General features: G+C 37.1%; 1 protein-coding gene across 2 annotated transcripts in view; it reads right to left on the bottom strand.

Moving 5' to 3' along the window:
• LOC135632139 (protein GRIP-like) overlaps positions 1 to 14,735 on the bottom strand; it is a 60,453-nt gene extending 45,718 nt beyond the window's left edge. For both annotated transcript variants that reach the window (XM_065140587.1, XM_065140589.1), the window contains exons 1-6: positions 14,591 to 14,735; positions 13,225 to 13,752; positions 9,413 to 9,528; positions 7,827 to 7,999; positions 2,811 to 2,904; positions 8 to 94 (exon numbers count right to left, since the gene is read on the bottom strand). In XM_065140587.1, coding sequence (XP_064996659.1) covers positions 8 to 94; positions 2,811 to 2,904; positions 7,827 to 7,999; positions 9,413 to 9,528; positions 13,225 to 13,732 — 978 coding nt within the window. In that variant the 5' untranslated portion in view covers positions 13,733 to 13,752; positions 14,591 to 14,735. The remainder of the gene's footprint in view (positions 1 to 7; positions 95 to 2,810; positions 2,905 to 7,826; positions 8,000 to 9,412; positions 9,529 to 13,224; positions 13,753 to 14,590) is intronic.
• Between the last annotated feature and the right edge of the window lie 3,736 nt (positions 14,736 to 18,471).

Genomic DNA, 18,471 nt, shown 5'->3' with positions numbered 1-18,471 from the left:
TTTCTACCTTTTGGAGCTTAGTAGAAAGCTCTGCAATTGATGTTTGTCTTTTCTCTTCTGAGGCTTGTAGCAAACCCCGAACTTGTTCCAACATCTGTAGAAAATTCAACCAGGGGAAACTTTTAGGCCCTGTTTGGTACAGAGATTCCATCGGAATTATGTATAAAATCTCAAGTTATTACAAAATCACACTGAAGTATTTCCATCATCAAGATCCCATACACCATATATGGCATTAATCCCACCCAAAAAGGATCTCGCCTCTCATTCTAGTTACAAGACCCACTACAAGTCCAAATTTTGCAAGGATTTAAGCCAAGTACCCTCAAAATTCCACTTTCTAAATCCCACCATCCAAAGCCTACCATCCAAATCATAGTAATCAAGTTACTCAAGGTAATCATGGAATTTACAAATCGTAAAATTTACAAAATCCAATTCATTGCTCATATTCCATTCCTAATATCCTGAAATTCATAAATCAAAAATAAAATTGTTCATTAATTGATATTAAAGATATCCTGGCTTGGACTTTAGATCCCTCCAATTCCAAATCCCCATACAAAACAGAGCTTTAGTCACCAAGCAGTTTGTTCAAAAGTTATAATAAAAGAATATATGCATGAATTCAAGTAGAATCATACTCATAAAAGGTATACTTTTAAAGTTTTAATCCATGATTTAAATACTGGCTAATACATATTAACTGATAATTTACCGGTCTGACCAAGCCCAGTAATCATACGTATAGTTTCAAACTGCTATATACACATTTTTTGTTTTTTTCAATGATACCTGGCAAGACGAGTCAATATACCACCATGTATACCAGTATCATAGTAGTCCAACAGATTATCAAAACTCATCAAACTGGTATTTAAATCCATATCTTGATCATCTACAATTCTACAATAAAAATGAAAATAAAATGTTACATAGACCATTGAATTTTGTGCATAATAAGGGCTGAGCACTAGATGCAAACTCTTGTCGAACCTTATTTTCCCAAAGCATGATGGGTCCAGCCCATGACATTGATTTCATCAGACCAATTGTATGGCTAAATATCAGCAATATGGGTTTATTTAAAGAAAAATTAGTAAGTTGATTTTCTTGTTTACACACAGCTTATGAGGTTCTTACAAGTTTCTAAGTACAATCTGTGAAAATAGAATAATAATGTCCTAATTCAGGTCATCATTACTTTACTATAATTCCAAAAGGCTGAAACAACACCTATACAGATGATTTTCTATATTTATGGAAATGTTATTCATAGGAAAATCAAACACTCCAGTGGAGTTGGTTAAGACACTGGAACTGTATGAGCCTTCTTCAGGAAATGTTGGGGGTGCAATACTTGTGCCAATTCACTTGGATTTCTTGACAGGTTTGCAGGTCACCTTGATAATGTGACAGGTATGGACACATGAAGCTGTTTGATTTTAGCACATGACCTCATACAGGGTTTTTGACTTGTCATAACAAATACTCAATGGAAAATCACATTGATCTCACAATATTTACCTAAAAAAGTTTTCAAATATTACCTCATGACAAGAGTATAAAAAGAAGTAAAACCTAAATCAAGACAAACATAACTGTAATAATCCAATCCGCAAATCAATGCACAGTGCGCACAACTCTGACAGGTTTCTGATGCTTCAATAAATTGCTGAGTGAGAGATAAACTTCCAGTAATGTGCCTCCTACAACCTCAATCAAGTGTGTGTGATGGTTTGGCATCCACCCTATTCTTTGTTTTCTCCACCCCATTCCAGTTGACGATTTTCTTGGCATATGGTTAACAATATATTTAGAAGAATTATTCATTATTTAGGCCTAAAAACTTAAAAGAAGGTTATTTATCGGGTCCAGAACTAGTATGGACCAATTGGTCCCATACCTTACTAGTCCGACCGATGGCCAGTATGGGGACCAGATTGAGATGTTAATTCTTGATTGTAACAACTTATGCAGAATCCACAATCAATACTAACCAAAGTTATATTAGAAGTCAAAAAATATTTGGAACAGTAGAAAGCAAAAAAATCTTGGAGCATGTAGAATAATGATGTCAAGGAGCTTAGCATAGCATTAGGAACACTTCTGTGCAATAGGACAAGAGTAGAACAGCACATCAGAAATATACTAGTAATGAATATTTATATCACAAAGCTGAGAGACATTAACGTTAGAAACGAGAAGTTTAGGGACAACACACTCATCTACATAATAATCAGATCATAAATATTAAATACAATAAACAACTAGCATAAGACATATGTTAAAACCAGATCCCAGACCCAGAGTGGATGTAGAAAAATAGAAGGATACTAAAGCATATCAAACAAAACCAAATGTAAGCCTTCTTATCAGGCACAAAAAACAACATGAAGCATCTTCAAGAACAACATTGGATAAAAACATCATCAAGCAATAAAACTGAAAGGTGAAAAATAATAAGATCATCAGCAATGCAAAAGGAGAAGAAAAAGGTTACAGCTTGCAATTGTCTCATGTCTCAAATTATTTCCATTTACGAGGGTATTGAATTTCATCATTTTATGTAACCCTAAATGACGTAATTATGCAAGATACATATAATACCTATGCCATCCTTCCACAGCACAATCAAGACAACCAAACTTAAGCCACATTGATATGTTGTAACACAGCTATCAATCTCATGTGAGCAGACTAGGAGGTTTAAAATGCTTAAATTCATTGAAATGAAGAACATAAGATTTGACAAAATGCTACAACAGCTTCAAGCAACTTGCAAACATTAAAAAAATAGCATGTAGTACCTGCTCTTTCTCAAAGATGGACTGGTGTAATGCCTCAAGTGCATTCTCTTTGGATTCTAATGAGCGACGCATTTCGTCAAAATTATCACGAAGTCTGAACATTAATAATAAATCAAATTATATACACTAGGTTGAAACACTGAAACAAGCAGAAAAGACAAATATATGAACCATCACGTAGACAACATTTTTAGACAGTCAAAAGACTCAAAACTTCATGTCTCGGATTGACATGAGATGTATTTTGCAGGTAACAGCTTTATCAAACATATCAAGATAACAAGAGTCCTGTAAACTTCACCTTATATGTTCCAATGATACTCAGATATAGAAACTTGAGCCTTAATTGCATTTTTCCAATGCATAACTACCATGATGATGGAAAAAAGAAAAACATTTATTAGAGGTAAATAAGAACAGTAAATCACCTAAGTAAAAGCTCCTTGATCAAGAGAACCATCAACCATAAATATTATAATCACTCTATCAACTGTTAAGGATATATTGATCCTCGTATCGATCCTCAAAGGTTTTCCGGAACCTAGTATGCCTCATAAATGTTTGGATGTCCAGCTAATATTCCTAATTACTTGTTTTTCATATATAGCAAGAGAAACCTAGAAAAAACTGTATCAAATTCTCAAACCTACTGAAACTATAGTTAAAATGTGATAATAATTTACATTAAGCTGAAACAAATTATGAAACAGATATCCAATTTATAAGTCCACAAATTGACTCACATGAAACAATATTTTAATAAACTAACTACTTGTTTGCCAATTTTATTTTAGGACTGTAATTGAAAATTGGCATGCCACAAAGATGATACCTATGTATCTTTAACTTCTTTATAGGAAAGTGCATTTGGGCTGGTAAAATGTTGCTAAATAGCAGGGTCTGCCGTACCGAACCGTACCGCCCAGTACGGGCGGTACGTACCGATCCAACAAGTTGTCGGTACGCGGACCGCCTGTTACCGGTCCGAGTGCACTGTAGCACTATAGCAGTGCACTGTAGCACTGTGGCAGTGCTACAGTACTCGGTACACCTGGGTGTACCGCTCGGTATACCATACCGTACCGGTACCGAGCCCAGGTCGAAATACCGGTACGGTACGATATTGCGAACCTTGCTAAATAGTATATTCTAGAAATCGATCCTGCTAATAACTCTAAGAATCCTATAAAAAAAACTCTAAGAATCACTAGCAGCAGCTCCTGATATGCATAGTAATTATTTTTTTTGCTTTTGTAGGTTTTTCCAATTGTCAAGAATGCCATTTCACAGTATAAGGTGCCAATATTTCTGGTGTTACATTAGTGTCGTATTAGTCACCAAAAACTTATGCTACCCAGTGATTTCAATAGGCGCTCGGGCGAGGCGAGGCGAGGCCCGAGCACCTCACTTCATGTCCAAGCGCCTCGCTTCAATGAGGCGCTCGCCCGAGCCTAGGCGTCGGGTGCTTCGGGCGAGCGCCCGGGTTAAACCAGGCGACCGAACCAATGTTTTACGTCTGGTTCGGTCTCTGATGCTTTAGTTGGTTCAATCGGACCAACTAAATCACCGATAGGCTCCCTCACACGATTTCCCCGACTTCCCCAACCCTAACACTCGCGATTTGCCGTCGAGATTTCTTCTCCGCTGTTGCTGCTCTCTGCTGCTGCTGCCACTGTCGCTACTCGCCGCTGCCACAATCGTCGCTCATCGTTGTTGTCGTCGCTCACCGCTCGCAACTCCCACTCCCGCTATCGCTCGCCGCTCCCGCTCTCGCTACCACTGCCATTGTCTTAGTAGCCTCGGTCTTCTCACACTTTTCTCACTATACTGTTAACAGTATATTAACAATATATTGCTAACTGTATATTAATAATAATATTTTTATTTATTAGATTAATAATATATTATTTTAATTTTAATACTATTAATTTTTTTTATTTAAAATTATTGTTAAGTTTCAGAATAAATGACAAGTGTACAGAGCAACTCAATAGATTTAATGTAAAATTTTATTGTTTTGATTTTTTAGACTTTTTATTAATATGACATTGTGATTTTGTACTCAATTTTCTTAATTTAATAGTATATTTTTTATTTAAATAATTATATTAATTATATTATATATTTTTATATTTTAGCGCCTCGCTTCGCTCGGGCGAGCGTCTGCGCGAGCGCCTAGCGCCTCAGGCATTTTTGGACCTTGGCGCCTAGCGCATTTTAAATCACTGATGCTACCTACAGCAGGCACATATTAGCCATCATATGTTAGCACCTCCAACATGTGTCAATGTGGCACGTGTGAATACCTTCCTAGGACAGTATGTTTTAACCAGTGCAGGCACTAATCAATAACCAAAGCAAATCTTGGTAGTCATTATCAGTATTCTATAGCTTTTGTACCCTTGCTACTCTTGTAAGATCACCTAAGCATGAAAATCAAACGCTAAAAAATCCTAAGCAGATGTATTAAAACTTGTATTCCTATATCTTGGAACCACACTAGCTTTTTAGTACTCATAAGTAGCTATACCCAAGAAAGTCATTGGACGCTCGCCAAGGCACCCAAGCGAGGCAAGGCAAGGTGAGGCTCGAGCACCTTGATGGTGGGCTAGGCAGGCGCCTTCAACTAGGTGTTGCCCAGGAGCTGGATGGCTTAGGTGCATGCTTAAACTAATCCTGGTTCAATCGAACCTGATGATGCTGGTTCGATCAAACCAGATGACCAACAGCTTACCACACCATCCCTCCCTCACGTGCAAGACCGACCCTAACCTCCTCTCTTGGTAACCTAGTGCTGACGACAATGAACTGCTTCCTCCTATGAAGTGACGAACGGCTTCCTCCTAAACCAAACAACTTCCTCTCATGGCAAAGGTGACAATCCACAATTGACAAAAACCTAGCACTATCGATCGGAACAAGAGGACACCATTCTCTCGCGATGCATCCAATGGCTTCCTCCCATGGCAAAAGCAGCAATTTAATGATTAGCGAGCAACTTCCTCTCATACGATGACCCTTTGAGAGCGTCATCTTCTCACAATATCACTCTCTCTCTCTCTCTCCTTCCTACCTCACTCTTTCTCTTTCTCCTCCCCCTCCGATGTCATCGCTGACCGTCGAGACTCCCCAATAGACCCCCTCCCACCACCATTCCCAACAACCCCACTACCCTCGCCATGCATCCCCAGACCCCAACTAACCCCTCTCCCTCCTACCTACTCATCCTTCTCCTCTCTGCTTCTTTTCCCTCCTCACGTAGTCCCTTCCCTCTTTCTCATTCTTCTCTGTGATTGCCCCCCTCTCCCCGATAGCTCCCCTCCTAACGGAGGGCCACTAAGTCTCCTCGAACCACGACAACCCCCTTCTCCTTCCTCCTCCTCCTCCCTCCTATCCTTAATTTTATATATACTTGATTTTAATATTTGCAAGCACTTCGCTTCACTCGAGTGAGCCCTAGGCATTCAGGCATTTTGGCAACTTAGCACCTTTTAGCGCCTCGCGCCATTGACTACACTGGTCATACCACAATATGGCTATAGTAGCAAACTCTATAGCTTTTGTGCCCTTCCTACTCATACATAATCACTTCACTTATGAAAATCATGTGCTAGAAAACCCTAAGCAGATGTATCAAAACTTATACTTCTCAGCACTAATCAAACCTTTTAAAAACCTTTCTGCTACAGTATGTTTTAACCAATGTAGGCACTCATCAATAGCCACAGAAGACCTTGGTAGTTTTTATCATTATTCCATAGCTTTTGTGCCCTTGATACTTGTCTATAACCACTTGAGCTATGAAAATCAAGTGCTAAAAACCCTAAGCAACTGTATCAAAACTTCTACGTACTCATACCATACGTATTAAAGATAAGACTACTCTTTTGCGACCTAGATGAGAAGGGTTCAACACATGATAAGGCTGCATAAATTGATCCATCCCGGTGGGACCATTATGTATTGAGTAGCCTCTTTTTTTTGTTTTTTTTATACCACTGTTTCCACTTTCCACACCAATAATCCTATTACATGGTATGGACTCAACAGGCTTTTCAATGGCTACAGTAACTAAATGTTACTGTCCACTAATGGACAATGGCAAAGGACATCAACCAGAAGTTTAAAACAAGCTAAATCCAATTTCAATATTTCTTTTTTTTTTTTTTGCATGCTGCCAAAACAATTGTCTTAAAGTATATGTATAACACAGCCTAGTGCAAACCACCAACTGACATGGTGGTATGCTAACAAAACCAATTTTTGGTTTACAACTACAATAATTTAATTAATTAAACAACTTGCTATGATGGGGCAACTAATTACAAAAACAATTACTATTAAACTAACAATACAACATATTTCATATGTCATTGGAGAAGAAATAAGTAATCACCAGCCTTTTATATTGTTCATGTCGTGATACTAGTTTTACTTCCTGCCATGGTATTTTAGTCTTTAATGAAAGCACATTGCACTTTTCTACATAAAATGAAGATAACTGATCAAGATCTTGATGGAGCTTGCTTTTAATTGAGTATGCAGATGTGAAAACCAAGTGAGAATTACTTGGTTAATACATCTTCAATGATGACCAAAAATGCTCCTCTTGTTGGAACCATATCCTTTAACATGACAATCAATATGCCATACTAATAATTTATTTGTATTTTATCCATCAGGAGATGAAATCAACTTGCACAAGAATGAGATATCAATAAGCTTAGTAATTATTTTACATCATCTGTGGACAAATATCCAATTTTAAAGTTTACATAAAACGATCTTAATTAGTCACTACCACTTCTAAAGTTTTAAAAGTTGAAGCTGACATTCAATTGGCAAGAAATGTCTGACCATAATAACCAGTTAGTCTTGCTTTGTTTCTCCAAACCCATTATAAATAAGAGAGCTAGCACAAGGTAAATTCTTGAACTAATCTAAACAAATAAAAAGTAAGCATCATAATACCAAGACAATGAACAGCAACCTCATACAACTAAAAATTTGCATTACTTGCTGTTAGCTGTCCGTAATTGCTGCCTTTCAACATCCATTAATCTCAATGCTTCATTGGCTTGTTGACGACTACGCTCCAGTTCCTGCTGTGCTAATGCTGCTTGCTGGGATGAAGCTTGCTCAATTTTCATATTAGTCTCACTAAAGCGTGCTTCAAGATCATCTTTCTCCTAGATAAAACAAAAGAACATAAAATCTACAAACTTGTCAACACTCGACTGCACCAAGAATAACAGAGAAGTGCAGAAGTTAGAAGCAAAGAAAATTGCATATGCATTCTTCAAAGAGTCAGATGGATGGATTCTACAACATTCTGATTTAAAATTAGGCCTGTCAGTCAACTTAAATGCTTAGTAGGAATATCATAACCAAGAAATAACTTTGCTGTGCACTATAGTCTGTAAAAGAATTATATAGGAACCAACGAAGTGTAACACAGATTTGAAAAGACAGCAATCACAGGTTCGACGGTCTGGATTCCAAATTTAGTGTTATGAAGAGAATACCAGATGACTAAGGTGATCAAGAATTCATGATGTGCTTAAGTGATCCAGCATATATTTTTTTCTCAGAAAAAAATTATGATAAGTATATGTCTTCTCAGTCAATGAAAGCAATGGTGATGTCATAAAAAGCAATAGAAGAAGAGAACCATCCCTTTGCAGCAAGAAGCATCACCACAAGACAACCATAGGCAATCTCAAGTTATGCCATGAACAATGAACAAATAGAAAATTTGTGAAATTCCTAACAGTTTGGCTACCATGGAAAACCTTAAGAACTATTGAGTCAATGAAAAATCAAGAACACAAACTTCCAACAAATCAAGAGTGTTCAAAGTTGAAACACTGTTTAAAAAGGAAACTAGTTGAATACATTTATCATCACTTGGATATTTTAAATCAATAGATGATTGTCATGTAGGTCTTCATCACTGATATTTTATCTTATTCAGATTCAAGAGCTGATCTCATTAAACAAGGGTGCCATTAGTTGACTGAAAAAGAGGTGCCAAGAATAATCAAAAGAAAAAAGGTACTCAAGTTGTCTTAGTGTTTCTTCCTTTAGCAGTATTCATCAATTACCAAACTAGCAAAAAGCCAAATAGTCAGGCTATCATAAAAGGGAACCTTCTGGTCCCAATCTTTCTTTGATCTCTTGCCCACTGCTAAAGTACATGTTTACTACAAAGTCAAGCCAAGAGTTTATATATCCATCAGTCTATGAACACCTCTAAAAGAATCAGTTTGGTAAGACACAAATTCTCTGAAGGAAATTTTTTCTAAATCATACCCAAAATTTAGAATCACCATGGGTAAGAGAGAATTATGTTAGGCTATAAACAGGAGTGCTGGACCTTTCCAACATCTTTCTCTGAATCTGAAAAAAGTTGATCAACCCTAGATCTAACAGAAGAAGGAACACAAAAATGAAAAAGATGTCCACTCTAAGTCATGCTAAGAGAAATGCTTGGTGTTGACCAGATACAGTCAAATACAATCTTCTTCAGCAATTAAAAGAGGATGTATGCACAGGAAAGACATGAAATCAAAAGGACAGACAGAACCATTTGACATGTTCACCTTTTGTAATTCTTGAATCCGTTGTCTTGCCCGTTTATGAAGCCTTCCAAACTTGGAATCTAGCTCAACATATTTATCATCACGCTCCTTTATTTCTTGTTCCATCTTCTGTTGAGCTACAAAATTAAAATGATATAATAATTAAAGACACCATAATGGGTTTAAGACAAGGTGAAAAAGCATTACAATATTAATACATACAGGGTACTGAAAAATCATGTTATTATAAGGGTATCTTACCATTCACTTAACCAACAAAATAGGAGAAAATTGTGATATATGTTGATCCAGAATCCAACTGAACTTGAAGCTCAGAAATTAAAACAAAATTAACATGCAATTGAATTGTTAAATTTGTTCTGTTGATCTCTGATTAATTCAATGTCTACAACAAATTTTTCAATTTTACCATGCCTCTGCAAGGAGAGCTAGAGATACTATTTAAGATTATTTTGAATGCTAAAAACCCACAAAAGATCCCCCCGTAAAGATGGTCTTTGACTTCCAAAATCTTGCCTTCTTAAGACAGGTATTCAGTAAATCATTTTAAGAAGAGACAAAGGAGCTAAAGAAAGACCTTAGTTACTTATTTACCAAGGCCCTAGTAGGTTATAAGCAATGGCAACAAAGCATAGCCCAAAACCAATCGACCTGATTTCTTTTATAATGGCTGATCACAATTGTGATCCTAATCATAATCTTCAGACCCTTGCTCTTGCAACAGAGTAAATGATGCAATAATATTTATTTAAAAATATTCATAAATTAAAGATGATCTTATTTTCTTTTCTAGCTCTTTTCTCTAATATATTTAATATCAATAATCTATCATAACAGAAAACACATAAGGCATAAATTGGTTAATATTACAAAAGGAACATTTAACTTCTCTTCAGTAATTTCAACATTAAAGATGTCATAATTGAACATCTATAACTAGTTTTAGTTTAAGGCTCCAAAATAGGTTAGTCTTCATCCTTGGCGGATATTAATGTTCTTTTCTTTTTTATCTTTAGGCAACAATATAATAATCTAATTAAGCAAATAAAACTGACAAATTAGAAAGAAGAAAAAATATCAGTAAATATGCAAGAGAACAAGGATGATTGACAGAGGGGTAAATATGGCGCTAAAAGCTTGCCATTTACAAGTATACCAAGAAAAAGAAGCAACACAGAAGAAACTTAAGTAAAACCTTCTTGAATAATATTCAAAGAGACGAACCACCAGAGAGCATTTACAGAAGATCTCAGGCAGCAGTCGACTTGTTTCTGAAGAGCTTGTTATTTCTAGCTTTCTGTAGTGGCCAACAAGTTATAATTGCAAAACTATCTCAGATCACTCTCCAGGAGAAGAAATGAAGAGAGCTCTACGTGCCCCAAGATCAACCAAGTTAGTGGGAGGAAAGTGGATCTTCAACAAGCCTATCACTTATCTCCAACTCTCTACTGCCACAGGATACGAGAAAAAGAAGGTGATTAGTGCTTTCAACCAGTGGGCCACATGAGAAGCAAAGAACAACCTCCAACATCTACTGATAGTTTATAGCAAAGATTGCAATTTCGCCCAAACTGATCCGTACTGACCGGTATTTATCGGTCGGGCATGAAACAGTATGTGGACCACCCCCATTTCGGGTGGTCCAATCTGGTCCAATTAAAAAATTTGCAAGTTCAATTAGGGTTCACAATTTTGTAAGCCCTCTTCTCCCTACTGCCCATCACACAATTATGCGAGCCTGCTACCGTCTCTCTCTATCACCCACCATGCATTGCTGACCTCTTTTCAGGTATGCTTCCTCCGATTCTTATCCTCCTCTTCCTTCTCCGCCTCGTCCTCCACCTTCCTTTTCTTCCTCCAAATTGTGAGCCCTCTTCCTCCTTCCAATTTGTGAACCTTCTTCCTCCTTCCTCCAAATTGTGAACCCGCTGCCGCCTATCTCTATATCACCCACTATGTACTGTTGGCCTCTTTCCAGGTATGCTCCCTCCTGCTCTTCTCCTCCTCTTCCTCCACCTCCTCCTCCACCAACTCTTCTTCCTTCCTTTTCCTCCTTATTCTTCCTCTTTGCTCCTCCTCTTCCTCAACCTCGTCCTTTTCTTCCTTCATCTTCCTCTTTCTTCCCCCTCTTCCTCCTCTTCTCCTTTCCTCTTCATCCTCCTTCCTCCATTGCCTCCGCTTCTTTCTTCCTCTTCCTCCATCTTCCTCCTTCGTCTTCCTCCTTTTTCCTTCACCACTTCCTCTTCTGCCCCCCTCTTCCTCCTATTCCTTCACCTCCTCTTCTTCTTCCTTCCTCTTCCTCCTCCTCCTTCCTCTTCCTCCTCCTCCTTCTTCCTATATGGTACACATCGATGTACCAACACTCTATACAATGGTACCGGCAATATGTACCAATCCGACCTGGAACCACTACAAGGGTCTCATACGAGATTGCATTACTTGGTTTATAGGATATTTTATATCATCAGTCTTCAAACCTTCATCCATCACCAAATCATCATCTAAACATTGTGTAGCCGATCATTTTGATAACACATCCTACCTTCTGTCTTGCATCCTCAATACTCAATAGCATTGATAGTGTCGCCAACTTTGTCTGAATTGCACATGCAAAGACAATTATAATTGCGTTGTCAAACTTGCTCATGAAAAGACAAATTCTGGTCAAACACTCCATTGCCATTTGCCTAAGATTGAGTATATATTTGTGGAACAGTTGACCAATTTCAATGCAACCTAGATAGATGGACATAACATAGACAAAATATGATGCAACCAAGAGCAATGAGCATACCAGATCTTAAGCAAAGTGAAAAATAATAGGAGTGTGACAAAAACAGAAGGAAAAAAGGTAGCCTAAAGAACTCAACAACAACTTTCACTTTACCATATTGCAGGATAAGCCTCAACTCTCTCACCATAAACAGAAAAAGCCTTTAAAATACAGAAATATGTGACCTACATCTCTTGAGACGTCGAGAGATTTAAGTAATGTTGTCATTGGCTGTAATTGAGTTCAAAATGATCCTAGTCTGAATAATTATAAAAACATTCTCTTCAGTGATTGCAGTTTGCATATTCATATTGATAAATCATTATAAACTAATCTTGAGGTTTGAAAAAGTAAAACAGATCAGTTAAAGTTTTAATCTTTAATTGGTCAATTTCAAATTGCTAGTCTTTGAATCAGATATTTATGTGGATTGTGGCTAATCTTTGACTCTCAGGATTTTAAACAACACTTCCTGAGCTTCTGTGTAGTCATTTATTCTTTTCTTCTTACATTCCTTCCAAAGCTATGTTTAGGGAACTTTTGCCAAAAGCTATCAACTTCAACAATAAATTGAGCTGTAATCATTTCAACCAAAGATAAAAGCATTGATATGTATACAAGCAATAAAATGAGCTAATTGTCATGAAAAGTCAAATCTAGCATAGACCAATGGAACATGGGCAAGATAAAAGATGACTGGACTTGCTATAAATATATTTCTTAGATGCAATGGCACATAATCAAGAAACAAAAAGAGCTTATCCACCATAAAACCATTGTCATTCTAACTTATAATTCTTATTGTCATTAGAGTTTCTGTCATAAAAAAGCTTAGGAAACAGAAGAAAGACTCTGGAGAAGAATAACAGTTGTATTCTGACTTATAATTCTTTTTGTCATTAGAATTTCTTTCATATAAAAAAATCAAAAGCAGAACAAGACTCGGAGTAGATTACTACTTGTTATGGGATGAAAAAATATATAGCAAGAGAACAAATATGCAGTTTTTGTAGATATCATATAGAAAATAATGACTAACCTTCAATGAGCTTTGTGGTAAGCTCTTGAACCTTTCCATCAGCCTCGGAGTAAGCCATCCTCAGATGCTCCAGAGCATCCTCAGCTGCCATTTGAGTTTCCTTCTGCGCCTGAATTTCCTTCTGTAAGCATTTTATCTGTTCATGGAGGCTGCTATCTTGCTCCAAAGACCCAACATGTGGGCCACTTTTTCTCTCCTCATCAGAAAGTGGCTTTGGCTTACACAGTTCCAGTTTTAAGTCACCTATTTCAGACTTCAAGTACTCATTCTGAAAACTGAGCTCGATAACCAGTTGTGTGAGCTCATCAGTACTTTCTTCATCATTAGCAAGGTTCTGATGAATGCCATTTTCCATATTGATGCTTGCATCACAACTATTTATTCTGTCAGCTACTTGAACTGGTTGCTCCAATGGATTTGCACTATCCTTCTCCTTAAGGCTTTGCTGTACAGTACCATCAATTATCTCTTCTTGACTCAGAGTGGATTCGTTCTCTCCAGTATCCATGTCAATAAAATTGGCCCAGCCTACAAATAAAAATCCAAGAAAGAACCAAATGTTGTGAGGACTAAGACGAAGAAGAATAAAGAAGAAGAAACAATTTACACAAATCACATGGGACATATACTTGGAGAAGGAAGAGTGACTTCCATCGCCAATCAATGACCATTACTAATCATCTAAAGAACCATACAAGAATTCAACTATAGAATTCTTGTTCTTTTCATCAAAACACCCCAAAATACTAATCAAATGTACTCAAATACAACATCTAGTTCCGATATTTCTTCCTTCGTCCAAAACCATAACCCCTCGAATTACGAACGGAAAAACTTCCATCAAGAAGAAGAAGAAACAATTTACACAGATCACGGGGAACATGTAAGAAAAGAAGGAAGAGTAACTTCCATCACCAATAAAAGACCATTACTGATCATATAAAGAACAATACAAGAATTCAACCATAAAATTCTTTTTCTTTTCATAAAAATACACAAATAAATTAATCAAATGTACTCATATCCAACATCTATTTCCTATATTTCTTCCTTCGTGCAAAACCATCGCCCTCCGAATCACGAACGGAAAAACATCCATCAATATTGAGTCAACCATACTCAAGATTGTATATGAAACCATGAAAACGTTTTTCGATGAGGAAATAAAAAGAAAATTGAAGCCCTAAACCACCATTTCTCCACAAGGAAAAGCGGAAAAGCAGGAAATTGTACCCATCGACTTATTTCTGCAAAGAATCGCGCATTGGTCGGAAACCCGGATCTAAAGCATCGGGGTTCCGGAAGAAAGAAGTCAATCGTTCAAATTAGATGGGGTGGGGTGAGGAGAGAGATAAACGATGCTAACCTGATAGAGATCTGAAGTAGAAGAGCTTGGAGAAAGAATGGAGGAGTCTTCTTGATCTCTTCCCTTTCGTTTCTCGTCGCCCCACCGACGCTTGGACTGAAACGAGTTTCTCTTTGTTTGGGTTTGGCCTTTCAAGGAATATAAGACGAAGGGTGCGGATCTTGCTTTGGCCATCACTTAAATATATATTTACTAATTAGACCTTTTAATGTTTTATTTTAACCCTGATATTATTTAAAATTACGCGTATTACATTCCAACATCGATTTTTTTTTTTTTAAATCCACCTTGCGGGTGCCAAAAACACTAAACATAACGGTACTAGGTGTTCTCTGTGCAGGAGAAACTCTTTCGATCGGGTGATGTCTTACGGTTCTTAAACTTGGGGGCGGCCCCGCGCCCCGCGGGGAGGGGGGCGGTGGTGTGTGCGCGCGAAGGGGGAGGAATCATTGTTGATTTTTTCGTAATATAATAAATTACTTAAAATACACAAGTATACATAAATTACTTCAAAATTATTCATTTCATTTTTATTCGTCTAAATTTGGCTGTAGCATACCTAAATAAACCTGATAGAGATAAAATTGTTCATCTGACAAAAATTATGTGTAGCATACCTAATTAAAAATTCTCTCTCAATATTAATTATAATTTATATTTTGATACTTATACCTTAAAAAGTAATATTGCGTCTCTAATTTTCCTTACCTAGTTAACTATGAAAAAATCATACTTTTCATGTTCAAAAATATAAATATAATAAATAAAAATATAATTTTATTATCTTTTAAATTATTATTGATTTCCTCTATTCTTTCCTACCTCTTCACCCACCCATAATCGTTTGCTCGTCGAACCATGCATTGCATCTACTAGGGCCAAAACGATTATGAGGGAGGCTTACAAGAAGCTTATGCCACCGGCAACTACAAGTACGTTCTCATAGCCTTCTTCAACTAGTTCGATGGCAATCAAGATCTACAACTAAACCTCATCGCCCATTGTGTTGAGAATCGATTCATAGTAGTTATCTAAGTAGTTACCATGTTCTAGGTAGTTATAAGTATGTTTTAAGAAGTGGCCCATGATATAGAAGTTATAGGGTAATTCCTACACCTAACTCAATCATGGGTGACATAGCGAAGTGAGATAATTATCACTAGGTCCTATAAATAGGACCATAGTTGATGAAGCAAGATAAGGTGTATACACTTGAGAATATCTTATAAGTGTTCTATGTTAATCCTCTTATTTAAATACTACATCGATTTTCTTTATCGAAATGATTCTTTTTAATTACATCGTAGTATTTTGTTTTTATCGTTTCCTTGCTCCTCCATCCCCAACATTTATGGTATCAGAGATAAGTTTCTATATGAACCCTTTATTCCCATATTCTCGAGTAAATACTATGAATTTTGGAGTATCAAGATAAAGACTCTATTCAAGTCTCAAGATCTTTGAGACTTAATACAGAATGGATATGTAGATCCAGATGAAGAAATCAGGTTGAGGGAGAATAGAAATAATGACTCAAAGACATTGTTCTTCATTCAACAAGTTGTATATTAGATAATCTTCTCAAGAATTGTAACAGCGACAACCTCAAAGCAAGTTTGGCTGATACTTTAAAATGAATTTCAAGACTCATCAAAGGTCATTATGGTAAAACTTTAAACCCTTCATCGTGAGTTTGAAATTTTGTTTATGAAAAGCAATGAATCGGTGTAAGATTTTCTTTCTCAAGCGATTGAAATTGTTAGTCAAATGAAATCTTATGGTGAACATCTTCCTGATCATATAATTATTGCAAAAGTTTTGAGAAGTTTAACTCTGAAATTTGATCATATTATCGTCGCAATCGGGGAGTCAAAAGATTTATCTATATTTTTATTTAATGAAGTAATGGGTTCCTTGCAAGCACATAAAACAAGATTGAACAGGTCACTTGAAAAAAATGAAGAAAAAGTATTTTAGATTAAGGAGGAGTCTTATACTTCAAAAGAAGATAAAAAATCAATAGGAAGAGGATATGACAGAGGAGGATTTCAGGAAATGGAAGAGGAAGATGACACTTTGATGGGCATGATGAACAAAAGTAATTAAATTATGATAAAAAAAATTACAAGAGTGGAATTCAATGTCACTATTGTAAAAAGTTTGGTCACATGAAGGAAAATTGTTGGAAAAGAGAAAAGCAAGCAAGTTATGTGGAAGAAAATGAAGAAAATAGTAAATTATTTATGACTCATTAGTGAAATCTCAAATGATATTTGGTTTTTGGATAGTAGATGTTATGATCATATGTTAGGCATAACATCAATGTTTAGAGATTTTGATGAAACTCATAAGTTGAAAGTTAGACTTGGAGATAACAAACAAATCCAAGTGGAAAGGAAATGAACAATTGAGGTGAAGACAAATCAAGAGAAGGTAAAATACCTTATGTTGTTCTCGTATTTTGATGACAAAACCAATTGATAAGTATTTATGATTTAATTTATGTTTTTAGTGATGTAGGATGCTTCGATCAGGATGAGACAATTAAAGCAGGAAGAATCATGTTGGGCCGGTGGAACATGTCAGAAGAATGGATGTCGAGCCGGAGGATCGGTCGACGTATCGATAGAAGGCTTCGGGCCATGGATTCGGGCATCAGGCCAAGAAGAGTAGATATTGCGCTAAGTATATCGGAATTGTGGAGTTAACTGGCCGATTAGGCAATAGGCCGCAAGAGAGGATGATGCGCCGAAGAATCGGACGAAGCATCGATAGACCAATGACATACCGAACAATATGATTCATACTTAGTATCAATTGTCTATATCAAAGTATATTTTTACATGTGTAGGATTAAATACGATAGCAAGGCATAAAGCAAAATGGAGTCCCGGAGTCAAGAACGCGTTTTCGTTGGGAGTTCGAGAGTTCATCGGAAGTCAAGATGTTCGTCGGAAGTTCTGCAGGAACCAGCCGAGAAGTCTCGAAGCTTGCCAGAGAAGCTCATCAAAACTCACCAAGTAGATCATCGTGAAGTCCAGGAGCTTGCCGGGAGTCCGTTGGAACATTGCCGAAAGATCGTCGGAAGTTCGCCGGAAGCTCGCCGGAAGAAAACTTGACTCATAGGACTTGTTTAGCTTAGTAAATATCTTAGATTTCATAGTTAGCACATAATTGGGATTGAATTTGGTCCAACCCAATTAGGGGCCAGTTGGGCCCATGTAAGGACTAGGTTGGACCCAATGAAAGACCCAAATAGTGATCCAAGAGGTGGCACCGTCGTGGCACAATCTCTGAGATTGTGTTAGGCGATGGTACCACCCAGACACAGCCTCCAAGAGGCTGCAGGCGATGGTACCACTAGTCTGGGTAGTGGTACCGCCCAGCACAGCCTCCCAAGTGGTGGTACTACCCAATGCATTGTTAATATTAGATTAACACAGGTGGTGGTACCGCCCGAACCCAGGAAACCTGAGATGAGATATTTTTAGGCTCTAAGTTTGAATCAAATTAAAGCCTATAAATACCCCTCTTATCCCTGATTAAACTACATAAGACTTGAGAGTAAAAATAGAAGGAAACACTGCTGCAATCTTATGTGAACTCCTCTCAAAAGTTCTAAGTGTTAGAATAGTTTGAGAGAGGAGTAAGTGGGGGTGTAAGGGTTATCTCCTAAACCCAATAAAAGGAGAATCGAATTGTAAAAGGTGGTTGGTCTTCGCCTATTGAAGGAAGACCGATAGTGGATGCCGGTGGCCTCAACGGAAGAGGAATCGATAGAGTGGATGCAGGTCATGATGATCGAACCACTATAAAATCTGGTTTGCATTTCTTTCTTGCAATTTACATTAATTGCAAACTACCTTCAATACTTTTACAAA

Source organism: Musa acuminata, chromosome BXJ3-2 (assembly GCF_036884655.1).
Source record: "Musa acuminata AAA Group cultivar baxijiao chromosome BXJ3-2, Cavendish_Baxijiao_AAA, whole genome shotgun sequence".
Taxonomy (NCBI): domain Eukaryota; kingdom Viridiplantae; phylum Streptophyta; class Magnoliopsida; order Zingiberales; family Musaceae; genus Musa; species Musa acuminata.
The sequence above is the reverse complement of the archived record's forward strand: the minus strand, read 5'-3'. Positions and strand labels throughout refer to the sequence as shown.